We start from the raw sequence: 18757 nt of genomic DNA, 5'->3' as shown, positions 1-18757 counted from the left end.
TTTGAATTTACACTGAGCTCCACCTCCTTTACATCCCCTTGGCAGCAGAGACGTGAAACAGCAGCTCTGCATTGCCTCTCCCTCTAAAAAGACACCATTTCCAGTAAGAGAGACTCACTTACCATTTGGCCCTGTAGGACAGCTGCCCCTGCTCTGCATACCAGAGCCCACATCTGRAGCTGGCAGGGTGAGGGAGGTGTGCACTAGCTCCTGGCGAGGAGGTGATTGTCCATGTTCTCCGGGGACAGAAGGAGTTTTTCTACTACAGCCATTTTTAGAAACACCCTCCAGGAGGTGAGTCTCCCCCAGCCTTGGAGACCAGCTGCTTTGCTGGCAGGCAGCTCCCAAGGGACAGTGCAAGCACCACCCACCCCAGAGCCTGCCTGGCTCCTCGCTATTTATAGCGGCCAGGAGGAGCCAGGAGCTGGGCCAGCTTCCGCTGCTGGCCTCGCTTGGGGCTGCCCGGGGCGGCAGCCCGGGCACGGCCACAGCAGGACAGGCACTAGGGGTGAGCAGGGCCCTAGGGAGGGATGCAGGGGAGCTGCGGGAGGTCCGGGGTGGGAGGTGGGAGGGTGGGAGCAGGCAGCTGCCAGCAGGATGGAGCCCCATTCGTGCTGCTGGGAGTGTGCTGCAGGGGTGTTGGTGACAGGCTCAGGTTTGCCGACCTCCCAGGGGTGTCCCATTGCCTTGGGACACCAGCCCTACCTGCATGAGAACGAGCGTGGCACCCAGGGCCCTGGCATCCACGGTGGAGACTCCCGAGTGCCCCTCTCTCCCCAGCCCTGCGTCCCCGGAGCCCTTCCAGTGCTGTGACCCTCCGCTAGAGCTGGCTCAGTGCCAGCCCGAGCCGTGGTGTTTTGAGCAGGGCCTCAAAAGGAGCAGAAGCAGGGGTGGGTAGAGAGGGACAAATCAGAGTCTTGCAGGGAGGAGGCAGTAAGAATAACTCAGGCTGCTTGTGCGCTTTGCCGTGGGAGGGAGAGACTGTGCTGCGCTGGAGGAACAGGCAGTGGGAGACAGACACCGGCCTGCAGTGGCAGGAGGTGCTAGTGCACAGAAACACAGCTTCACCCTTTCCCTGCAGTGCTTCGCGGAAGGGGTGGTGACTGCGTTTCCAGAGATATGTCAGCGTGCTGCCAGCAGGCAGCCCCAGGAGCGCTGAGGTAGGGGGCCTGCAGCAGCRCAGCAGTTGGCAGCATCCGTCGGCTAGTGCCTGCTGGCCACGGGACAAGATGCGTCACAGGGTGGGTTGCAGATGGCCAGTGCTGCACCTAATGATCTCTTTTCCTGCGATTTCTAAGCAGATGGCCTCTGCGCACGCCAGACCTCCCCACAGCTCTGTGCCTTGTGCTGAGCCTGCCCAGTGARAGGGGCATGTCCTGAGCCGTCACCAGCTCCCCCTCCCTCTGAGATGGCAGCTACAGAGAGCTTCAGCGTGACGCACCCTGGGAATCCCCAGCCTGGGGACCTGATCGAGATTTTCCGGCCAGCTTATCAGCACTGGGCCCTCTACCTGGGCGATGGATACATCATCAATGTGACACCTGTAGGTAAGGCTTACAGGAAGGTGGCAGAGTGCCTTGGGGTCATGTAGGAGCCTGTCCTTGCTCCAAGGGCAGATGTTTGAGCAGCTTTGGGTTTCTTGGCAGCATCACATGAAGTCAAAAGCAAGGAAGGAGCAGTGGTTGCCTGCTGTGTGACCTTGTGCCCATCCTTAGCCTTGACTGATTCAAAAGCCTGTTCACAGTGGAGCGGAGATGCTCGGTATCTCAAGACCTGTATGAGGAGCTGGGTAGGCTCCAGAGGGTTTTGCAAAGGAGGCACATCCTTTTTCTGGAGGAAGCTTGTGGCTGGGGGAAGATTGCTGCCCTCAGTGCTTTGTGGGTCGTATACAGGTTCCTTTCAGGTTGCCACTGTGCCCTTCACTGCTCCTGGAGACACCAATGTGCATGGGGGGGGGGGGCTCCAGGCACGTATCACACGTAGGACTTCCAGGAGACAGGCAGAAACTCCTCTCTGGTGTCTTAGAGGGGCAGGCCTGGCTCATACCGACTCTACCTTCCGCAGATGAAGGGCCTGCGGCTTCATTCGCCAGTGCCAAGTCAGTCTTCAGCAGAAAGGCCCGGGTGAGGATGCAGCTCCTGAAGGATGTGGTGGGAAATGATACCTACCAAATCAACAACAAGTACGACGACACCTACCCTCCGCTTCCTGTGGAGGAGATCATCCGACGTGCCGAGTACCTCATTGACCAGGAAGTGTCCTACGACCTGCTTGGCAACAACTGTGAGCACTTTGTGACGCTGCTCCGCTATGGTGAGGGGATCTCTGAGCAGGTAAGTAATATTGGGTAATTGTATGCATGCTTCTTATAGCTCTTCCTTGCAAAGCATGCACTTAAATTCTCTTGATGAATCCTTGGACTGGGTCACACCCAACAAACCCCTTGGGGACAGCAAAGTCTCAGATACTGAGCCCTAACTGTCATTTCCCCCTACCTAGCTGAGACGTTGGAACACAGGRTTTGCTATAGTCTGAGCTCCAGTAGTGCCCCTCTTGCTGAATCACCGACAGGAGAGTAAGGGTCTGGGCCTTAGGTCTGTCCCGTTCTGCTTATTGGGTGTGTGTGTCTCTCATATTCGATGYATTGTCCAGCTTATGACTGTCTGGTGATCATTAGCGTGCCTGGAAAAAAAAACAGCTCAGTGTTTCCAGTCTCTGTTTTGCTCTTCCTTTGCAGGCCAACCGAGCCGTCAGTGCCATTGGGTTTGTAACAGCTGCTGCTAGCGCTGTCACCTTGCTAGGCTTTTTACGAAGCAGATCCAGAGAAAGACAGTATTGACGGACTCCCAGCGGTCAGTGCAAGGTGGCTGGATCCCTGGCTGGGATGGAACCAGGACAGTTCGTGGCTGTAGCTGCAGACAAGACTTACTAACAAATGTGTCACTCTTGATGAGACCAGCACTAGCCTATTTGCCACAGCTGCTTACATTACATTGCCTGTGATGATTTCCACACTAGTCTTGCAGAGATAGCAAGCAAATTCCTCATCCTTAGCCTCTCTCACACACACATGCATACCCCTCTACTGCTTTGCCAAGGACTGGTCCTGTGAGCCTGCGAACAGTCTTCGTATACATGCTGTTTTTATAGACTGCTTCCTGTGAGCTCTTCTTGTTAATAACTTTTTAAAACAAATTTGAAGAAACATTTTTATTCCTTTTGAATACAAAAGTAGCATAAAAATATTGCTAAGGGTTATTATGCGTCCTCCAACCGATGGCCTGTTCAAGTGGAAAATCCCAGCTGCCTAGACTTGCATGAGACTGCCTGTGAAATGATAGACAAGAACTATATTATGTCCTGGCCCTTGCACTTGGGATTCCTAAACTCTCAGCTGCTCTTGAGAGTGAGGGAGGCAGGAAGGAAGGGCAGGTCATAAGAGTTGTCTCTCTCAGTGGTTTAAATTGCTGTTTTGTTTTTGGCATGATGGTGTCTTGCTCAATTTTATTCCACCTGCAAAATGTCCCTTTCCCTGGTTCCTGACTCCTTTTGGAAGCAGTAGGTCCACCTGTTGATTGCTCTGAGAAGTGCTTTTTATCTGGCAGCTGTTTTGTTTGTTCCAGGTTGGGACCATGGTGCAGCTGAAATTTCCCTCTTCAGACATTAAATGCAGTAAGTAACTGTTGGTATTGGACCTGACCAAGCTTATTCCTTGGTCTCACAAAGTAATGAGGCTTAACATAAGGCTGTAGTGAGTTGCAAGGTCAGCCAGGAGCCTTTGATCCATGTCTGGAGCAGGGGTCGTTTTTCTCTGCAGTGTCCAAAATTAAGTTTAAGCAACTTGTTGCTCTAACACAATTAAGGTCTTCCTCAGACCAGCAGTAAGGTGAGCCCAGTTTCCCTGCAGGGTCGTAGGTGAAGCACCTGTGCAGCATCTATGTGATGTCTCACAAAATCTAGAGAGCCCAACTATTTCTCAGTCACAAAGCTGATGTGTGACTTCTTCTTATAAGAAAACTAGTTAGAAAAGTTGTGGTTTATTGTTGTCTGAAGGGAGTATTTGGTTTGCAYGTTTGGAACCATGTTATTTGCAGACTGTATATAAGAAATTAAATCCTGTGTTGCTTTTGCCCTATGCCACTGCCTGGACTATAAGAAGAGAGGAGTGTAAAAGAGCTGTTGTAAAAGGTTTGCTATTTTTGTCTGCTTTTAACATGTRCATAGCTGGATTAGAAGCTTTTTTTTAAACATCAGTCATTCCAAAGTTTGAAATAACAAGGCAAAGAATTCTGGTCATATTTGGTAGTACCCTCAATTATTGCATTTAAATAGGAGTCTTCTTTTTTAATATGGGGAAACACATTATAACAAATCTGAATATGAAAGGCTTTTTTCAGTTGCTGCAAATGGAATCAAAAATTCTTTCATGGATGGCTAATTAGGTCACTGAAAAATTAAAAATGAAAAAACTAATCTAGAGGGGTTCAGCTTATTGTACCTGTATAGCAGTTGAGCTCTAGAGCACATTAAAACATTTGCTTCTTAGCATGACCTATTTAAAGCAAAACGTTAAGGCYCGGTGCTGCTTTCCACTGAGCGAGTCTTTGAAAGCAGTAGTGCTACGTGATGTCAAACTGAGGGCAGCGTTTAGTTCTCAGGGGTGTCATGCTCAAAGTGTATGAGCCTGAGTCAGCAAAAGTGGCAATATCAGTAGCCAAGATCGGACAGAACTGGTCCCTCCGTAGGCCGGCCTGAAGCGTGCGGGCATGATGGAGAAGCTCATGGCTTATCTGACCGACCCTCCCCTGGCCGGGTCTGTGGCAGAGCRTGAATGGGAGGGCTGTGCATGGTGGGATGGGGGCAGCTCTTCTGACTGGGGAGTTTACAAGCTTGAGTGGGACATATCCTTATGGTAAATACTTTGCTGGCCTTCCCAGACTCCCCTAAGCACCTTTTCTGTATTCAGTGAGTTATATTTGTATAGAAACTGTCAAGACGGGGGGGCAGGTAGTACATGCGTGTGCCTGCTCACATCTGTAATTCACTACAGGATGTAAGAAAGCTAGAATTAYGTGATACATGGGTCTGTCTTGTAGCCCTTCAGAGCTGCAGGGTCTCATTTAATGTTGGATTTTGAAATTGTATATTTGCTCTTCCATGGAGTCAAGATTAGGTCACAGATTTTTTAACTGCTTTCCATCAGGTTCAGTGGATACATTGACAGAATTCRGTGGAGTGGTGGCCAAAACCTGGAGTGAGATCATGATGTGACACAGTGGAAACCATCACTTCACTTCARTCAGTATTTCTTGGGACTTCATAGGGGATGTTGGCAAGGCCTTAGATCTGCCATGGCCACAGAGTGGAACCACAGTTATTTTACCAGCAACTGAGCGAATGCTGCTCGCCTATGCTCTAGGGCACAACCACAGCAGGCCCAGTTTGCCTTTGAAATGCTTTGTTTGTTCATGCATTTCCAAAATCTGAATCCTGTGCATATCAAGTCATGAAARTATGAACTGTTCAGTACAAGCCAGCCACTGTGCAGTCCCATTTCCAGCTATAGGTTCTCACCCCAATCCCCTTCATTGTGTTCATATATTGGGTTAATGTGAACCTCATTTGTATTTTTTGTTGCAAAGTCTTTTGCATTTAAAGGAGGCCAGTTTGGATCCTTTTGCAACTTCCTCTGCCATTTCCGGTACTGGCTCTTTGACTGGAATCCAAACAAGGTTCTGAGCAGCAGCCAGAGGTGTTTGTTTTGCAAGATAACATCCTGTGGAGTGACACAAAGCAGAGTCAGTGCTGTTGCTCTTCCCAAAGAGGGAGAAGTGTTCAGCAGATGAAAGCTGTCCCCTGTTACATGTGCAAAAATCCCCTGAGCCTCTGCTCTTAAAGGCAACGGGGAGCATAGCATGGGGAGTCTGCATGCTCTCCCATCGAGTAAAATAGTTCTCGAATGTTACGTGGACATCACACTTCCTAGTTCATAGGAAGACTCTGTGTYTCTGCAGCACTAACTTCTCTTTAGCTGAAGGGGAGAACCAGGGACAAGATTTTCCTCCTGGAGCTGTAGGATGACTGTACACTCTTGTTTCCTTGCAAGAAACAATACCCAGTTTTGGATGCAGCTGCATGACCTCATCTGGGGAGACACAGCCATCCCTGACCCACAAAACATTACTTGTGAGCCTGGTTTTTGTTTTTTTTGTTTTAATGACTGAAATATTCAACTGCACTAGCCAATGCAGTCTTTAGCCCGGACAATTTTAGGTCAACAGGAAAGGGGCTTTCAAGTCCCTATCAGACATCTGCACATGCAGCTGTCTACTCCACTCTCCCCAGAGCCAGTCCTGCTCTCAGCAGCTAAGGAGAGTGGGCTTCCTTACTGGCAATGCTCAGTTTATTTCTCTCCCTGAAGGCTTAAGAGACTTGGTCTAAAGCCTCTGGTGCTGTGTAAAATGGATTTGATTGACACAAAGGGAGTGAAAAATAAAATAAAAGGCCTGTGGGTTTATACTTCTGCAGAAGAGTGAGACTGCCAATAAGGGAAGAAAGAAACTGCTCCTGTTTACCCTCAGGGAAAAGAAGGTAAATAAATGTACTCACCTCTGTAAAAAAAGATACACAAAAGGTGACCAAGAGCATCAATAAGACATAAACTCTCCAGATCACAGGAGTGCAAAGAAACTGTTGGAAAAGACATGAACCGCAACTAGGTTTAAATGCCTTGCCAAGATTTGTGTCTGTTCCCAGTGATTCAAGAGGCTAACATTTTTCCAATGGCCAGCATAGAGGAGGCAGTAAGAAGTAACAGAAATTGCAACAGTAATATCTCTTGTTATAGAGATATTGAAAAGTTTGAGGCCAGCTTCTCCATTGCACATAGGTGCTTAACTCACCCTGGCTACTAAAAATACTACTGAAACCAGTGATCAGGTGCCTGGATCAGTGCCTGAATACTTCTGGGGAGCTACAGTTCACGTGCAAAGTGTATCTTGTCCTCTGCGTGCTAACCCTTAACGCCCAGCCTCCACACTAACAAAACCTTGTGTAAGAGCCTGCTTGGGGACAGTCGAGAATAAGCTGCTCAGGCTGYAGTGAGGACCAGCCCTTGCCCTGAGCCCTCTGCAGGTCATTGCCCATGTTTGGGCTGTGCTGCCGGAAGCTGCCATCTGTGCTCTGCCCCTTACTGAGCTCACAGGAGAGCTTTGGCTTTGGTGCCCCTCCACTAGATCAGGGTGCCAGGAAGGCAGCAGCCCCGCAGCACTGCGTGGGCTCACTGTGCTCCAGGAGGGGGTGGCAGCAGCAGCAGGACTCCCTGCGCACTTGATTCTCTAGCCAGCAAGCCTCCCCCGGCATGCCAAAACACAATCAACACTATTGTGCTTTTCTGTTAGAAAGAAAAGGCAGCAAGCTATGAGCGCTTTTCTTCTCCCTTTACAGAAGCTGAATACCTCATTGATCAAATCCTTGTCAGATGGATATTAGAGAAGTTGCAAAGGGCTTGCTCAGTCAGCACCAAACCAGCAGATTCATCTCAAAGATGACCATAGCTGTAGCTTGTGCTCTGCATGCTCAGGTAAAGGGTCAATGAAACAGGCAGCATGAGAAGGACATGCATGTTTTATTTAAACTTACCTGCATGCCACTATACACAGCATCAATGTCAGCGAAGAAGAGGAAGAGGCAGATTCCAAGCTGGAGGGCCAATAAGACTGAAAACACATCTAGGGAAACAAGAACACTTGTGGCTCTGAGGAGAGGAGTTAGTGACCACAATAGTTCTAACTCTGCATGCATGTTGACAGGAGCTGCAAATGCTCATGTAAAATTGCCAGTCTAAAATCCTACTTTTGCCAAAAAGGAGAGTTGAAACCCAGAAAAGCTACTCTCCACCAGCCTGCTGCAAAGCTCTCTACTTGCACTAATTTTACTGYGCAAGTTTTTTGACATATTCTCATTCTTATATGACCAAAAGAAACTGCCTCAAAAAGGCATTGCTATAAGTCATAAGTCTTCATTAGAAAAGCACAGTGCAGCATCAGCATCCCTGCCTCTGTGCTGTCTCCATGTGCTCAGCTGTCCACCCAGACCTCTGGCAGCAGAGGCAGCCATACGTGCTGGCTCTTGTTCCTGTAGGCTGCTCCCTCTAAGGCAGGGCCAGGTGCTCCAGGGATTTATGTCAATGAGACAAAGGTGGGCTATGCAAATGCCTTCCATAAGGAGAGTTTAGCCAGCTGATGTCTGTCTTTGCACCCTTCTCCAGAGAAGCTGGAGGCCACAGAGCCCTCACAGGTGGCTCAGAGGTTTGGAGATGCCAAACTCCAGGCAGGTACTGGGCGCTGGGCACCTAAAGCTAGTCGGCAGATTGGGTCAGTAGCTCCCAAATTTGGCAGTCTTGTTCACTAGAGGGTAGAAAGGGGACAGGATGGAATGGGTTGCAAAAACAAGCAAATTTGCCTTTGTTTCCTGCTAGTAATTTTCCCCAAGAAGGAATATAACAGAGATGCATGTGCACATTAGTCAGCTAAAAGTGTCCTCTCTCCTGACTCGGCTTGACTGCTTTCAAGGCATTTTATTTCTAGTTGTTGTCCATCTTCTGCAGGTGATCAATGCTTTGTGAAACACATTTGAGACTTGCCTTTTCCCAAAATACCAAATGAAATCAACACTGCTAAGGTTAAGCAAAACCCTGCCCTCTCATCATGAGTAAAAAGCTGCAATTGCAAAGGAGCTATCAGTAACTGAAGGCAAGTAGGGCTAAATCATCTCTGCAAAACAGAAAAAGAAGGATTATCGTGAGAGGATTTGAACAGTAATTTCATCATAGCCTTTTCTCTCTCATCTCTAGGAATGGAGGTCAGGCAAGGCAAGATTGTAGCTCTGTGGATTTCCAAGCAAATACCTCTCATCTTTGTTTGGTCTCTGTGTTCATGAGAATAGATAGATCTGGCATCAAGTCCAGCACATCATCATCTGGAAAGCATGTTATTTTCCAAACAAAGTTGCAGTCTCCTTTTTCAGCTGTGCTGCTTATTGTCTCAAGGAAGAAGCTAATGTAAGACATGGTAGCTGAGCTTGTTTTAGAGACAGTGAAATAGGAGCTAACATCTATCAACAATTTTTTTACATGCCAGTCAATATTGTGGGTACAGATAAAAATCATAGCATCACTCTCCTGGCAGCCTCTCTTGCCAGTTTTATTTTGCGGCAGGAATGAGAGTCTACAGAGCATATGTTAATCTAGCTCTACTTACAGTTGGTATAGATGGGCTTCCGGAAGGGCTTTCCTTTGGAAAAGACAAAGGCCACAATGATGCAGTTGATGGAAGATAGTGGCCACAGTGTAGTATCTTCGTAACTGAGGACACTGCTGTAGACGCTGCTGGTGGTACTGTTTCCTCCTGGGCTGATGGATGTCAGAGTCTGGTTTCCCACAGAGCAATGTCTGTAAGAAAATACCTGGCATTTTCTTCCTGCTCTCTTCAGGAAGAATGAGTTGCAAGTAGTCATTCCCTCTTCTTTCTTACCCAACCTCCTATAATAACCTAATATCATCCACAAAATCAAAATCTGTATTTAAGTTTGTTTCAAGAAAAGAAAACCATCAGTTAATTTCCTTGTCTATGTTGAAGTCTCTGCTCTCAGGTGAGCAAAAGCAGTGTACAAGAGAGACAGCCTTTGAACATGTGTGCACATGCCYGAGCTGCCTGCACAGCATTTAGGAAGCATATGTCCAATGATACATCAGTGCGGTGGCAGTGCAGTGGCTTTGGCTGGCCCTGAGTACCCATGGGCATTCCCATTGAACTATCTTGCTGAGTTTCCTACCCTGCAAATTCATTCCTGCATGACAACATAAGGTAACCAGTTCCTGTGCATGGCCAGAGATGTTTACATTACAGAGACACAGAAAACAAGACAGCTTCCAAACCTGGAACCATTTTTTAAGCCAAGATAGATTCAAGAAAAATTTGAGGGACTGTTTGTTTTCCCAGAAGAGCTTTATGGTCTGACCCCAAGAGAGGGCAGTGAAGGGAAGCAGAGAGAAAGAAATGTCGTGGCTGATGACACCCCTCTGGTGTCTCTCTGCATCTTGCAGCCCCTCGCCCCGGGAGAGGGCACAAGGCGCTGTAAGCCGGGCAGCATCAGGAGCCCTGCACAGCACCGCCCTAGGGGTGCCAATGCAGGTGTGCTGCTAYGCCACGCATCCCCGGACAGGCAGAGCCCTGCGTGCTTCGGAGGAAAAAGACACCTTTGAGGAACAGAGGTGTTTTAGCTTTTAGATTTCTATCCTGGCATCTGCAGCAACTTATTACTGTCATGGCAACGCTCTGCTGAGTATGTGCTCCACGGGGAAAAGGTAACTGTTGTGTGCTGGTGAGGCAGTGCACACCGCTGCAGGCAGCGGGAAGGGTTGGGGTGCTGCCGATGCACAGCTACAGCGCACAGCTGGCAGTCTGATCTGCAAGCTGGGGATCAGAGACAAGAAGAGGGACTTACCTCTGGCTAGCCAGCTCTGCGTACCAGGGCTGTTGCTTCACCAGAAGAAAGCCGCAGGCTTGCATGACTACAGTAAAGCACACGTTGAGGACAACGGAAAGTAGCAAGGGAGGAGAGATGAGCTGGCCAGGAGGGCGATAGGGTGCCAGTTTTGGATAAGCTTCGGTCAAGCTCACTGGAAAGAAACCATAGACATTTCTCATCTGCTAATATCCCTCTGTGTTAGCTAGAGCAGAGCTGCATATAGGTCACCCACATGCTCATTGCAGGTGAGAGCTGCAAAGTCTGGCCCTAATAAATAAGCAAGGAATGGCTTTGATCACCACTATTTTCCATCTGGATTTTCTCCAAATCCCCACATCCCCACAGGAAAATGCATGGAGAAATAGGGAATATCATTGCCACCTGCAGATGGGGATCTCCATGGGAGTCCAAGACCATATTGCCTCTCACATCAAGAACATGCAGGCAAGCCAAGAGACACAGTTGCACTCTCCAAGCCCCACTACCATAGTCTAACTATGGGAGCTAACATAACAGCAAATGCTCCTTTTCCAACAAAGTCGCACACCCAAACACTCTGCTCTGTACGGATTTCCTGTAGCTGTGCCTGCAAAGAATTATGAGCCAAATCCTGCTCTCTGGGCCCTAGGGATCGCTCTAACATCAGTGGTTTTGATGTTACTGACAGCAGAACTTGGTTCCTCATTTCAAATTTTACTGGAAAAATGAAGCTGACTGTTTACACTCTGACTCTTAAACACACACACACAGTTGGTTTCCCCGAGCTACTTACTTGTTAGGCAAACCAGAAGGGTAATGACAACATCTTGTATCAAATACTGGTAATTTCCAAAGATTTGCAGTTGCTGGAAGAAAAACAAAGCATCACATCACAAGAGGTATCAACTTTGATGATACAACCTGTAGCACTAACTGCTATTTCAAAGCATCATCAAGGCCCTGATGGACCACTCAGACCAGGGCAAGTGCTCCTAGCACACAGTAACAGCAACAAGAACCAGAGTCTTGAAATGTCTTTGGGTAACGGGTGCACTGTCAAAGGTGGTASACTCAGGCTAGTGGCTGGGTAAGCAGGTTGATTTCATATATATATTTTAACAATTCTGATATTACCTGAAATAGTTTAACTATTTTATTGATAAGGAGTCCTGAAAATTTGATTCCCTAATGAGCTATTTTCAGAAGGAAGCCACCATGTGCTGTCAGTCTGCAGTGACCCACACTTTCCCACCAAGGCTGGGCCATACTTTGACAAGTCACAGCAGCTCAATTTGCCTGAYGCCCCTCACCCTCTGAGGGACTGTACACAGAAGATACCCATGGATATGGTTAGGAGAAGTGGCCCTGAGTAAAAGCCATTTCTTTCACTATTTTAATTTTCTAAGATTTTTCAGAAGACTCCTTATACAGCAGTGACAAATAAAGGTCAACTTTATTCATCTTTATGAGAAACTTTTTTTCAATTTTTTTTCCCAGCAAGGGAGAAAGCTGCCCCTCCAAAGCATCCATTTTATAGCAAGTTCTGCTCCTGGGCCTCCACTACCCAGGGAGTATTGACCCCCCTTTATAATTCCCCTTTCTTCTTTTAGAATAGATGGAGTTGTATCATCAAGCTTTTTTACCGATTCTGGGACTCTCTATAACCAATCTACCTTGTGTTGCTGACTATCCATCTTTTCACATCTGTGTTATTCTTTGAAGCCCTCTATTACACAGCTCCAGCTGTGTTATATTGCTAAAGACAAAATCCAAGAAAAGCACAGTTCAGTGACAGGGGATTGGTATTATACACTTACCCAAAACAGCAGAGCAGTACCAAAGAATTGAATCAAGCCATAAAGGGTCAAGTATTTAACCACAGCAAAGGAAGCAACCAAAGCAGCTCGACCTTCCCTGCTCAGAAAGAAAACAAAAACAAAACCAGCTCGCCCTTACAGCTGCAGACTAAGCTCTGCAGTCTTGGTGCTAGAGACGGGATCAGCTCGAAAGAGCAGCAACTTTTGTGTGGGGTCTTTGGAATTCAGTCTCTTTCACGTTCTTCTTACAGACAAACATTTTGGCCTTAAGATACTGCAGAGCTGCTACCTACTCCTTCATCTGCAGTGTTTTGTTTCTTTGCTTTTATGCTGCAGCTACATTTTTAGTATCTGGCTTAAGTTGCTGCTATTTTTTTTTTTTTTTTACCTGGGAACAAGGGGCATTTCTATACAAAAATGTAAGTCCCTTTTCTATACAAAAATATAAGTCTGTGCATGTATTTAGATTCAATAGACTGCTCCGTGACTGGGTACAGCATGTGGATGTCAACATTTTAAAGAAGTGACAAGCAAATCTATTCTGTGGTCACTGCTACATCTGCCCTTTCATGTGACTCTATTCTTGTGCCTATTCCAAAAAAAATCAGCAACCACAGGCAAAGCTCTCCTAAAAAACACAAAAACACTCACAGCACTTCAATTTAAAGATTCAAAACACCCACCACTAACAYCAGCAAAAAAAATTCTGCTTTGTTTTGCATGTTTACTGGGAAATCGGTTTCTCAGCAYCCTGGAGGTGAACACGTGCGTGTGATCTCTCCCCCTCTCTCTTTGTGTGTGTATTTACACAGATAACCATGCAAATATAAAAAGGTAAATACAAATTATTTTCGTTGTCACCACGCTGCCTCGGGATCCTGCTCACTCCTGTGCTCTCCCACTAGCAGCCCGGCGCACGTTGCGCCGAGCAAACCGACCTGATCAGCTCCGGCACACACTGTACGTTGGGAATTTGTGACGTGAAGGGGGAAGCCACGGACGCCTCCTGCTCTGACAGTGATATTCCTGCATGGGCCATTTTCAAAGCCTGAAATCCACAGGAAAAGGCAGATGGAGAGACATCCTTCCACCCCTCGCACCCTGCGCCCTGCCTTTACCGGTGCTTCTCAAGCTTCGCCTCAGATGTTCTTTGTGGTTGATCTTCCTCTATTCTATAGCCTAACTGATCTCATTTTCCAGATCGTATTCCTCCCCCATGGCTTAAGTATCTCTTTTGTTCATTTAATCCCATTATATCTATTTACAGATTTACAGTCTTTTGAACAGTGCTGTAGGCTGTCCCCCACACTGGAATTTGTGTATACCTCTTCTGTTAAATAAATATTCTGTTGAAATACTTATATTAACATTTCCTCTTTCTTCTTTCTATTCCTGTCAATGCTCTCTTCATACTTCTTCTATTGCTTTCTTATGAGCTCCCAGTAACCCGAGCTCAGAACCTCTTCTTTAGTACTCAGCAGTGAGCTGTGGGCAACTTTTGCAAAACCATTATTATAGCAATATATTATTACATTATTCATATAATAACAGTTAATATAATAGATGATATAATTATTTTTCTAACTAAAGCCATTAGCTTTATGTTCTAGTCCCAGATGATGAATCGGAATAACTGTAAATATGAACAAATGTGTAAAAAGAAATATTCCTGCCCCTAGTTTCTGGGAAAAAATAAAAGAAAAAACACCCCCAAAGTAATGCTCCTCTATTTTTTTTTTATGGCATTATGAAAAAAAAACACGTGGATTGTATTTTACCATGACATACCAACTGAACGTACYCACAGGCTGACTCGGAAAATGCTGCTGAAATGTTTTGTTGCACAGTCCCTTGCAACGGTACTGGCTAGACTGAATGAGCTGAACCTTCAAACAGAAGTGGGACATTAACTTGTACGTACCCCACAGTCATTAGCTCCATCGCCACACATACCCACGCAGTAACTGACGGGGGAAAAAAAGACAGACAAACGCGTAAGCTTTGCGTGCAACTACTTGATCACACAGCAGGCTGCTCACTGGCAGAGGACTGGCAGCTACGTTAGATCAGGACTCACGTTACCCAACTACGGGAGATGGATGCGGTGGGAATAAGGAGACTCACACATGGGGAGKGGTTGAGGCAGAGTGCAGAGAGCAAAATTAGGATTAAATTTAGAAAAAGATTATAACAGGAAAGGAAACAATGTCATTTTATTCCAGACAGTGTTTTCGCTCTGGTACGAGGTGATACGGGAAGGCAGCAGGGCTGCACGTTTGTTCCTGGGGCTGCAGCTTGACTTCTGGTGGCATTTTGTCCCTAATGTACCTGAAGGCCCAACAAGGCAGGAACTACTAGAATAACAGTGCCGCTCCCAAACCGCCACAAGAGGTCCCTCCGAGAGCCCTGGGGACTTCCTCCCCGGAGGAAGCACCTCACGACCGATCACTTTGCAGTCTGCTTTCGGAAAGGCGTCACATCTTGTTTGTCCTCACCAGTGACACGTGCGGTTAGTGCGATTTATGGGGGGGAAGGAATCGTTCATTCGGAAGGTATCGCAAAGAGCATCTTTTGAGTCAAACTCCTTCCTGCTTCAGGCTCTCTTCAGCTTTACTAAAGCTGCAGCCACGGCAGTACCAGCAAGCGTGCAGGAGCTGCTGGTGGGTGGCAGGGGGTATYTGCATGGGCTAGAGCCCGGATCTGTATTTTTGTCTCATCCCTGGATAATGCTGCTGACTGTACAGCAGCAGAGAGAAGCAGTGGCTAAAACTGGTCAACAGGTAAAGCTACTCCTGACGGGCAGGATTCTTGCAGGCAGACTGGGAGGAAGGTGGCCACAAAGGACATGAACGGGGACTGTGCACAGAGGGAGGGAGCTTCAGAGAGCTGGGTTTGGAGCAGWGCTGGCTGATAGAATTATACTTCAAACAAAGCATTTTACTGTTTTTCTTAAAAAAAAAAAAATCTTACTTCAGTTTTTGAAACTCTTCCACAAGGTTGGACTTCTGGGCGGGAGACATCCTGGCAAAGACAGTCCCATTCACTAGTATCTGCAAGAAAGAGTAGCAGCGTGTCTTTTACTAAGCCTAATTTTTTTCCTACCTGAAAATCTGGCCAAACAGTATGTGTCTCAGTTCCAGCTATTTTATGGACTGAGTGACAAGAGTTGAAGATTTCTGCTCCTAGATGGGGGTATTTTATGTTTCTGATGCCACCGCTGAGCAGAAGCCACTGCCAGCTATGGTAGCGGTACATGAGGAGGCAGGCTGATTTTTTTTTTTTTTTTTTTAATTAAACTCAAACTGAGAAGGTGACCATGGAGCAGTGCAGCTGCTCACAGCACAACTAACCTTGCCATTTGAAATCTCAAAAGAACAGATGCTGCAAGTAAGCTGTTCAGGTTAAATGCGAGATACGTTGGGAAGCAGCCCGAGTTGTCAACACGTGAAGTAACAGTGTTATAGGTACTGATGGTTCAGGCAGGAATGGCCTGAATACAGCTCCCTTTTAAAWAAARCAAGGARAGGAAAGCTGGCGTTTTGTTCCCCCTCAACTTACTTTTGGCAGCAAGCTGTAGAAGTGTTTTATAATGATTTGATAGGTCYTTCCATCCATCGCAAAATGGTAGTTGCAGGTTTCTCCTTCCAAGATCACCTTTTCCTCAGTATTAACACATATCTCCTAGAAATAAGACAGCATTTTTTTCTCAGACTGAAGTCATAACATCTTGAAGCCCTGGTGCCTGGGGTGGTCCTGGGACAGCTCTGTCTCCGGAGTCATCTCCCCTTCCGAGACGATAATCAGCCCTGGCTGGGAACACTCAGAGCTCACGGTGGCAAAGGAGCAGCCCAGCCCTGCAGCAAGCCCCCTCGCCCATCGCTGCTGTACACCCAGATCTGCTGCCTGACCCATGCCGCAGGGCTCGGAAATGCTCRTTTCAACACTTGCAGCCTCCCACTAAGCTACTGGGGAGATTAGCCTGGTGCAACACCCTGGGCCAGTCTCCATGAGCCTGGCAACACCTGATTTTCTAGCTGCATTTCCATGTGTAATTAATACTTGTTAGCCACAACACGTAGTCCTGCTAGTTTAGATACTGAAGTTTGGTCCAGCAAATAGCCAAACAGGCAAGAATTTGTGCTACTTCTGAGCACCCAAAGTGTGAGTGGAGCAGCCACTGCAGCTGAAGAGCACAGGCAGCTATTGCACTGCTATTTTACATGTTATCTGGAGCAAAGAGCYACTGTATTAGCTGTTTCTCCCTGGCAGGCGAACAGGTCGAATCACACCTCTGTGCACCTTGGAGCAGACATAACCGAGTCCCAGGGTTTTCCCCTGCTCCTCRTAGTTGCTGCAAAATGCCCGGCAAGGAGTCTGAGCAAAGCAGCTGATTTTTACACTTTTAAAACTTTGTTAATTCCAGCTGGCGCTCAAATGCAACTGTCCCTGGCTGTGCTTACGCTGAGCCCAGCTGTGTTTGCTTTGCTGTCGTCTGCGAGCTGCCAGGAAAGGGAAGCTGGAGAGGAGCCCTCCGGCTCGCTCGCCTCGACGAGGATCACTCGGCTGGCCCCGCGAATGAGCCCCGCGCTCCTGGCTACCGTCACAGCCGTCTGAAGGTTGTCCCCTGCAAACGACACCGGCCAGGCAGATCGCTAACATCTGCCGCTGCCTCGCAACTGCCCAGGCCGCCRAGGTGGAGGCCACGGAGATGCTGCAAGACTTTTCCCGGGCTGCAGGTGCAGGGCCAGCTGGGGGTTTACCCGTGACCATGACGCTCCGGATGCGGGCAGCAGTGAGCTCTCTCAGCACAGGCTCCGTCTCCYGCTTCAGGCGGTTCTCCATGACCAGGAGGCCCAGGAACGCCAGGTCGGACTCTGCCACCTCCCTTGGAGCAAGGACAGAAGCAGACGTGCCGTTTGCCGGGGACAGATGCTTGCAGGAACAGCCTGGCAGAAGCCCCCAGATTGCGGCACATGCAGAGTTACTTCCTATCGCCGTCCCAGCTCATTGCCTTATTGCAAGGCAATAACCAGCTCTCATTACTGTCTGGCAGCAGCCTCTGAAACTCGCCTCAGTGAGCCTTACACCAGCACTAGTTTATTGGGTAATTAACAGTGTAATCACCATCTGCCAGGAAGAAGGTGTCATGTGGAGCAGCTATTGCCATCGCGCCTCCTCTGTAGGGAAAGGAGGGGCAGGACGGGGAAAGGGCTGGGCAGGACGGGCCCTTCGGGGGCTGGCCACGAGGGAAGAAACGGGGCAGGGATGCTAGCAGCTCAGGGACAAGCCTTACCTCTTCAGGTTGCCCACGTCTGCATCCTCTCCCAGGCTCAGCGCTTTATGGGCCAGGGCAATGACTCTGAACCCTTGGCTCGTGTGCATCTCGAGCTCCTTTAAGAAATCAGCCGGGACTGTTTATGAGGAAGAACATTTCATGGTTAAAATACCTCATCCTTGCAGATTTCTTTTTCTGGGGGTAAGTGCCTGTCCGTTAGGACATATTGTAGCCTTACTTGGAAGCACTGTGCCCTCTCATAACACAAGTCAACTGGTTTGTACCAAGGCTCTATGACTGACTGTTCAAGTGATTTATCCATGTATTTCATGCTTTTAAACACATGTTGAGGTGCAGGTAAGTAAGATAAATTACTAGGCAGAGGACTGACCCAATTTCACCATTCTAGCCTGAGTTTTGCTACCTACAAGCCAAGGTTTACTTTTAAGTTCGTGCCTTAATAGGCAAATTCTCCCAAATACTAAATTTTCGATTCCCTGATCATTCCAGTGACTCTAAAAGCAACGAGTTGCTTTTAATTTTGCAGTACTCTGTAACCGCTACATATTGCAATCAAAACCTTACAGTGCAGTACCTAATTATCAAGCTGTAAGCAATATAGAAATAATTAAGACAGGGTCAGAGGAGATATTTAGATACCTGAGAAAGTGGAACATAAAGATATTTTTCTTGCTAACTGTTAACTGTTTGGAGGTTTGTATCATTACATCTTAGGTGATGTTAAACTAAATCTTTCCATTGTTCCTCAAAACCATTTTCACCTGTTCTCAGGTCACTGCTATCTGAAATAACAGACCACGGAGCCACAGACCATTTGCACCTTGTTTGCTTGGCATCCTGCTGAAGCATTCAAGTAAATGTTACCCAATTTTCAAGTTTGCAGACAAATTTGAGATCAGACCTACGATATTGGTGACATGCAAAAAGAAAAGCTTCTATTTGTCTACAGAAGGAAGATAGAAGTCTTGGCTGGAGTGCTAATGACAATTATCCCTAAAAATAGTAATTTACATGTCTACAGCAAGTTTCCCATCACTGAGATGGAGCAGTAGTTCAGTGCTGAATTTACAGGTCAAAAAAATAACAGAAAAGTTAAGGAAGTGTATACAACATCACACTTGCTATGACACATGCA

General features: G+C 47.4%; 2 protein-coding genes across 4 annotated transcripts in view; one reads left to right on the top strand and one right to left on the bottom strand.

Annotated features, from left to right (window-relative positions):
* Positions 1–416: 416 nt before the first annotated feature.
* Positions 417–4253, top strand: PLAAT1 (phospholipase A and acyltransferase 1). 3 transcript variants are annotated; one of them, XM_085298678.1, is made up of 5 exons: positions 425–508; positions 1082–1160; positions 1302–1547; positions 2065–2333; positions 2738–4253. In XM_085298678.1, exons 3-5 carry the CDS (start codon positions 1409–1411, stop codon positions 2837–2839), a joined length of 510 nt encoding a protein of 169 aa, XP_085154804.1. In that variant the 5' UTR covers positions 425–508; positions 1082–1160; positions 1302–1408; the 3' UTR covers positions 2840–4253. The 3 variants fall into 3 exon arrangements, with proteins under 3 accessions (XP_085154803.1, XP_085154804.1, XP_085154805.1); XM_085298677.1 differs by lacking the exon at positions 1082–1160 and having other exon boundaries at positions 417–508; XM_085298679.1 differs by lacking the exon at positions 1082–1160 and having other exon boundaries at positions 1299–1547.
* A 1283-nt stretch (positions 4254–5536) lies between these two features.
* The window catches only part of LOC146599483 (putative cation-transporting ATPase 13A5), a 36057-nt gene continuing 22836 nt past the window's right edge, over positions 5537–18757 (bottom strand). The window contains exons 17-30 of the mRNA XM_085298676.1: positions 17620–17737; positions 17087–17211; positions 16787–16950; positions 15885–16007; positions 15297–15376; positions 14248–14290; positions 13265–13374; positions 12327–12423; positions 11303–11375; positions 10507–10681; positions 9261–9451; positions 7642–7730; positions 6610–6690; positions 5537–5776 (exon numbers count right to left, since the gene is read on the bottom strand). Coding sequence (XP_085154802.1) covers positions 5561–5776; positions 6610–6690; positions 7642–7730; positions 9261–9451; positions 10507–10681; positions 11303–11375; positions 12327–12423; positions 13265–13374; positions 14248–14290; positions 15297–15376; positions 15885–16007; positions 16787–16950; positions 17087–17211; positions 17620–17737 — 1685 coding nt within the window. The 3' untranslated portion in view covers positions 5537–5560. The remainder of the gene's footprint in view (positions 5777–6609; positions 6691–7641; positions 7731–9260; positions 9452–10506; positions 10682–11302; positions 11376–12326; positions 12424–13264; positions 13375–14247; positions 14291–15296; positions 15377–15884; positions 16008–16786; positions 16951–17086; positions 17212–17619; positions 17738–18757) is intronic.

The sequence above is a fragment of the Rhea americana genome, unplaced genomic scaffold (assembly GCF_003343005.1).
Source record: "Rhea americana isolate MKP2758 unplaced genomic scaffold, rheAme1 scaffold_14, whole genome shotgun sequence".
In the NCBI taxonomy this organism is placed as follows: Eukaryota; Metazoa; Chordata; class Aves; order Rheiformes; family Rheidae; genus Rhea; species Rhea americana.
The sequence above is the reverse complement of the archived record's forward strand: the minus strand, read 5'-3'. Positions and strand labels throughout refer to the sequence as shown.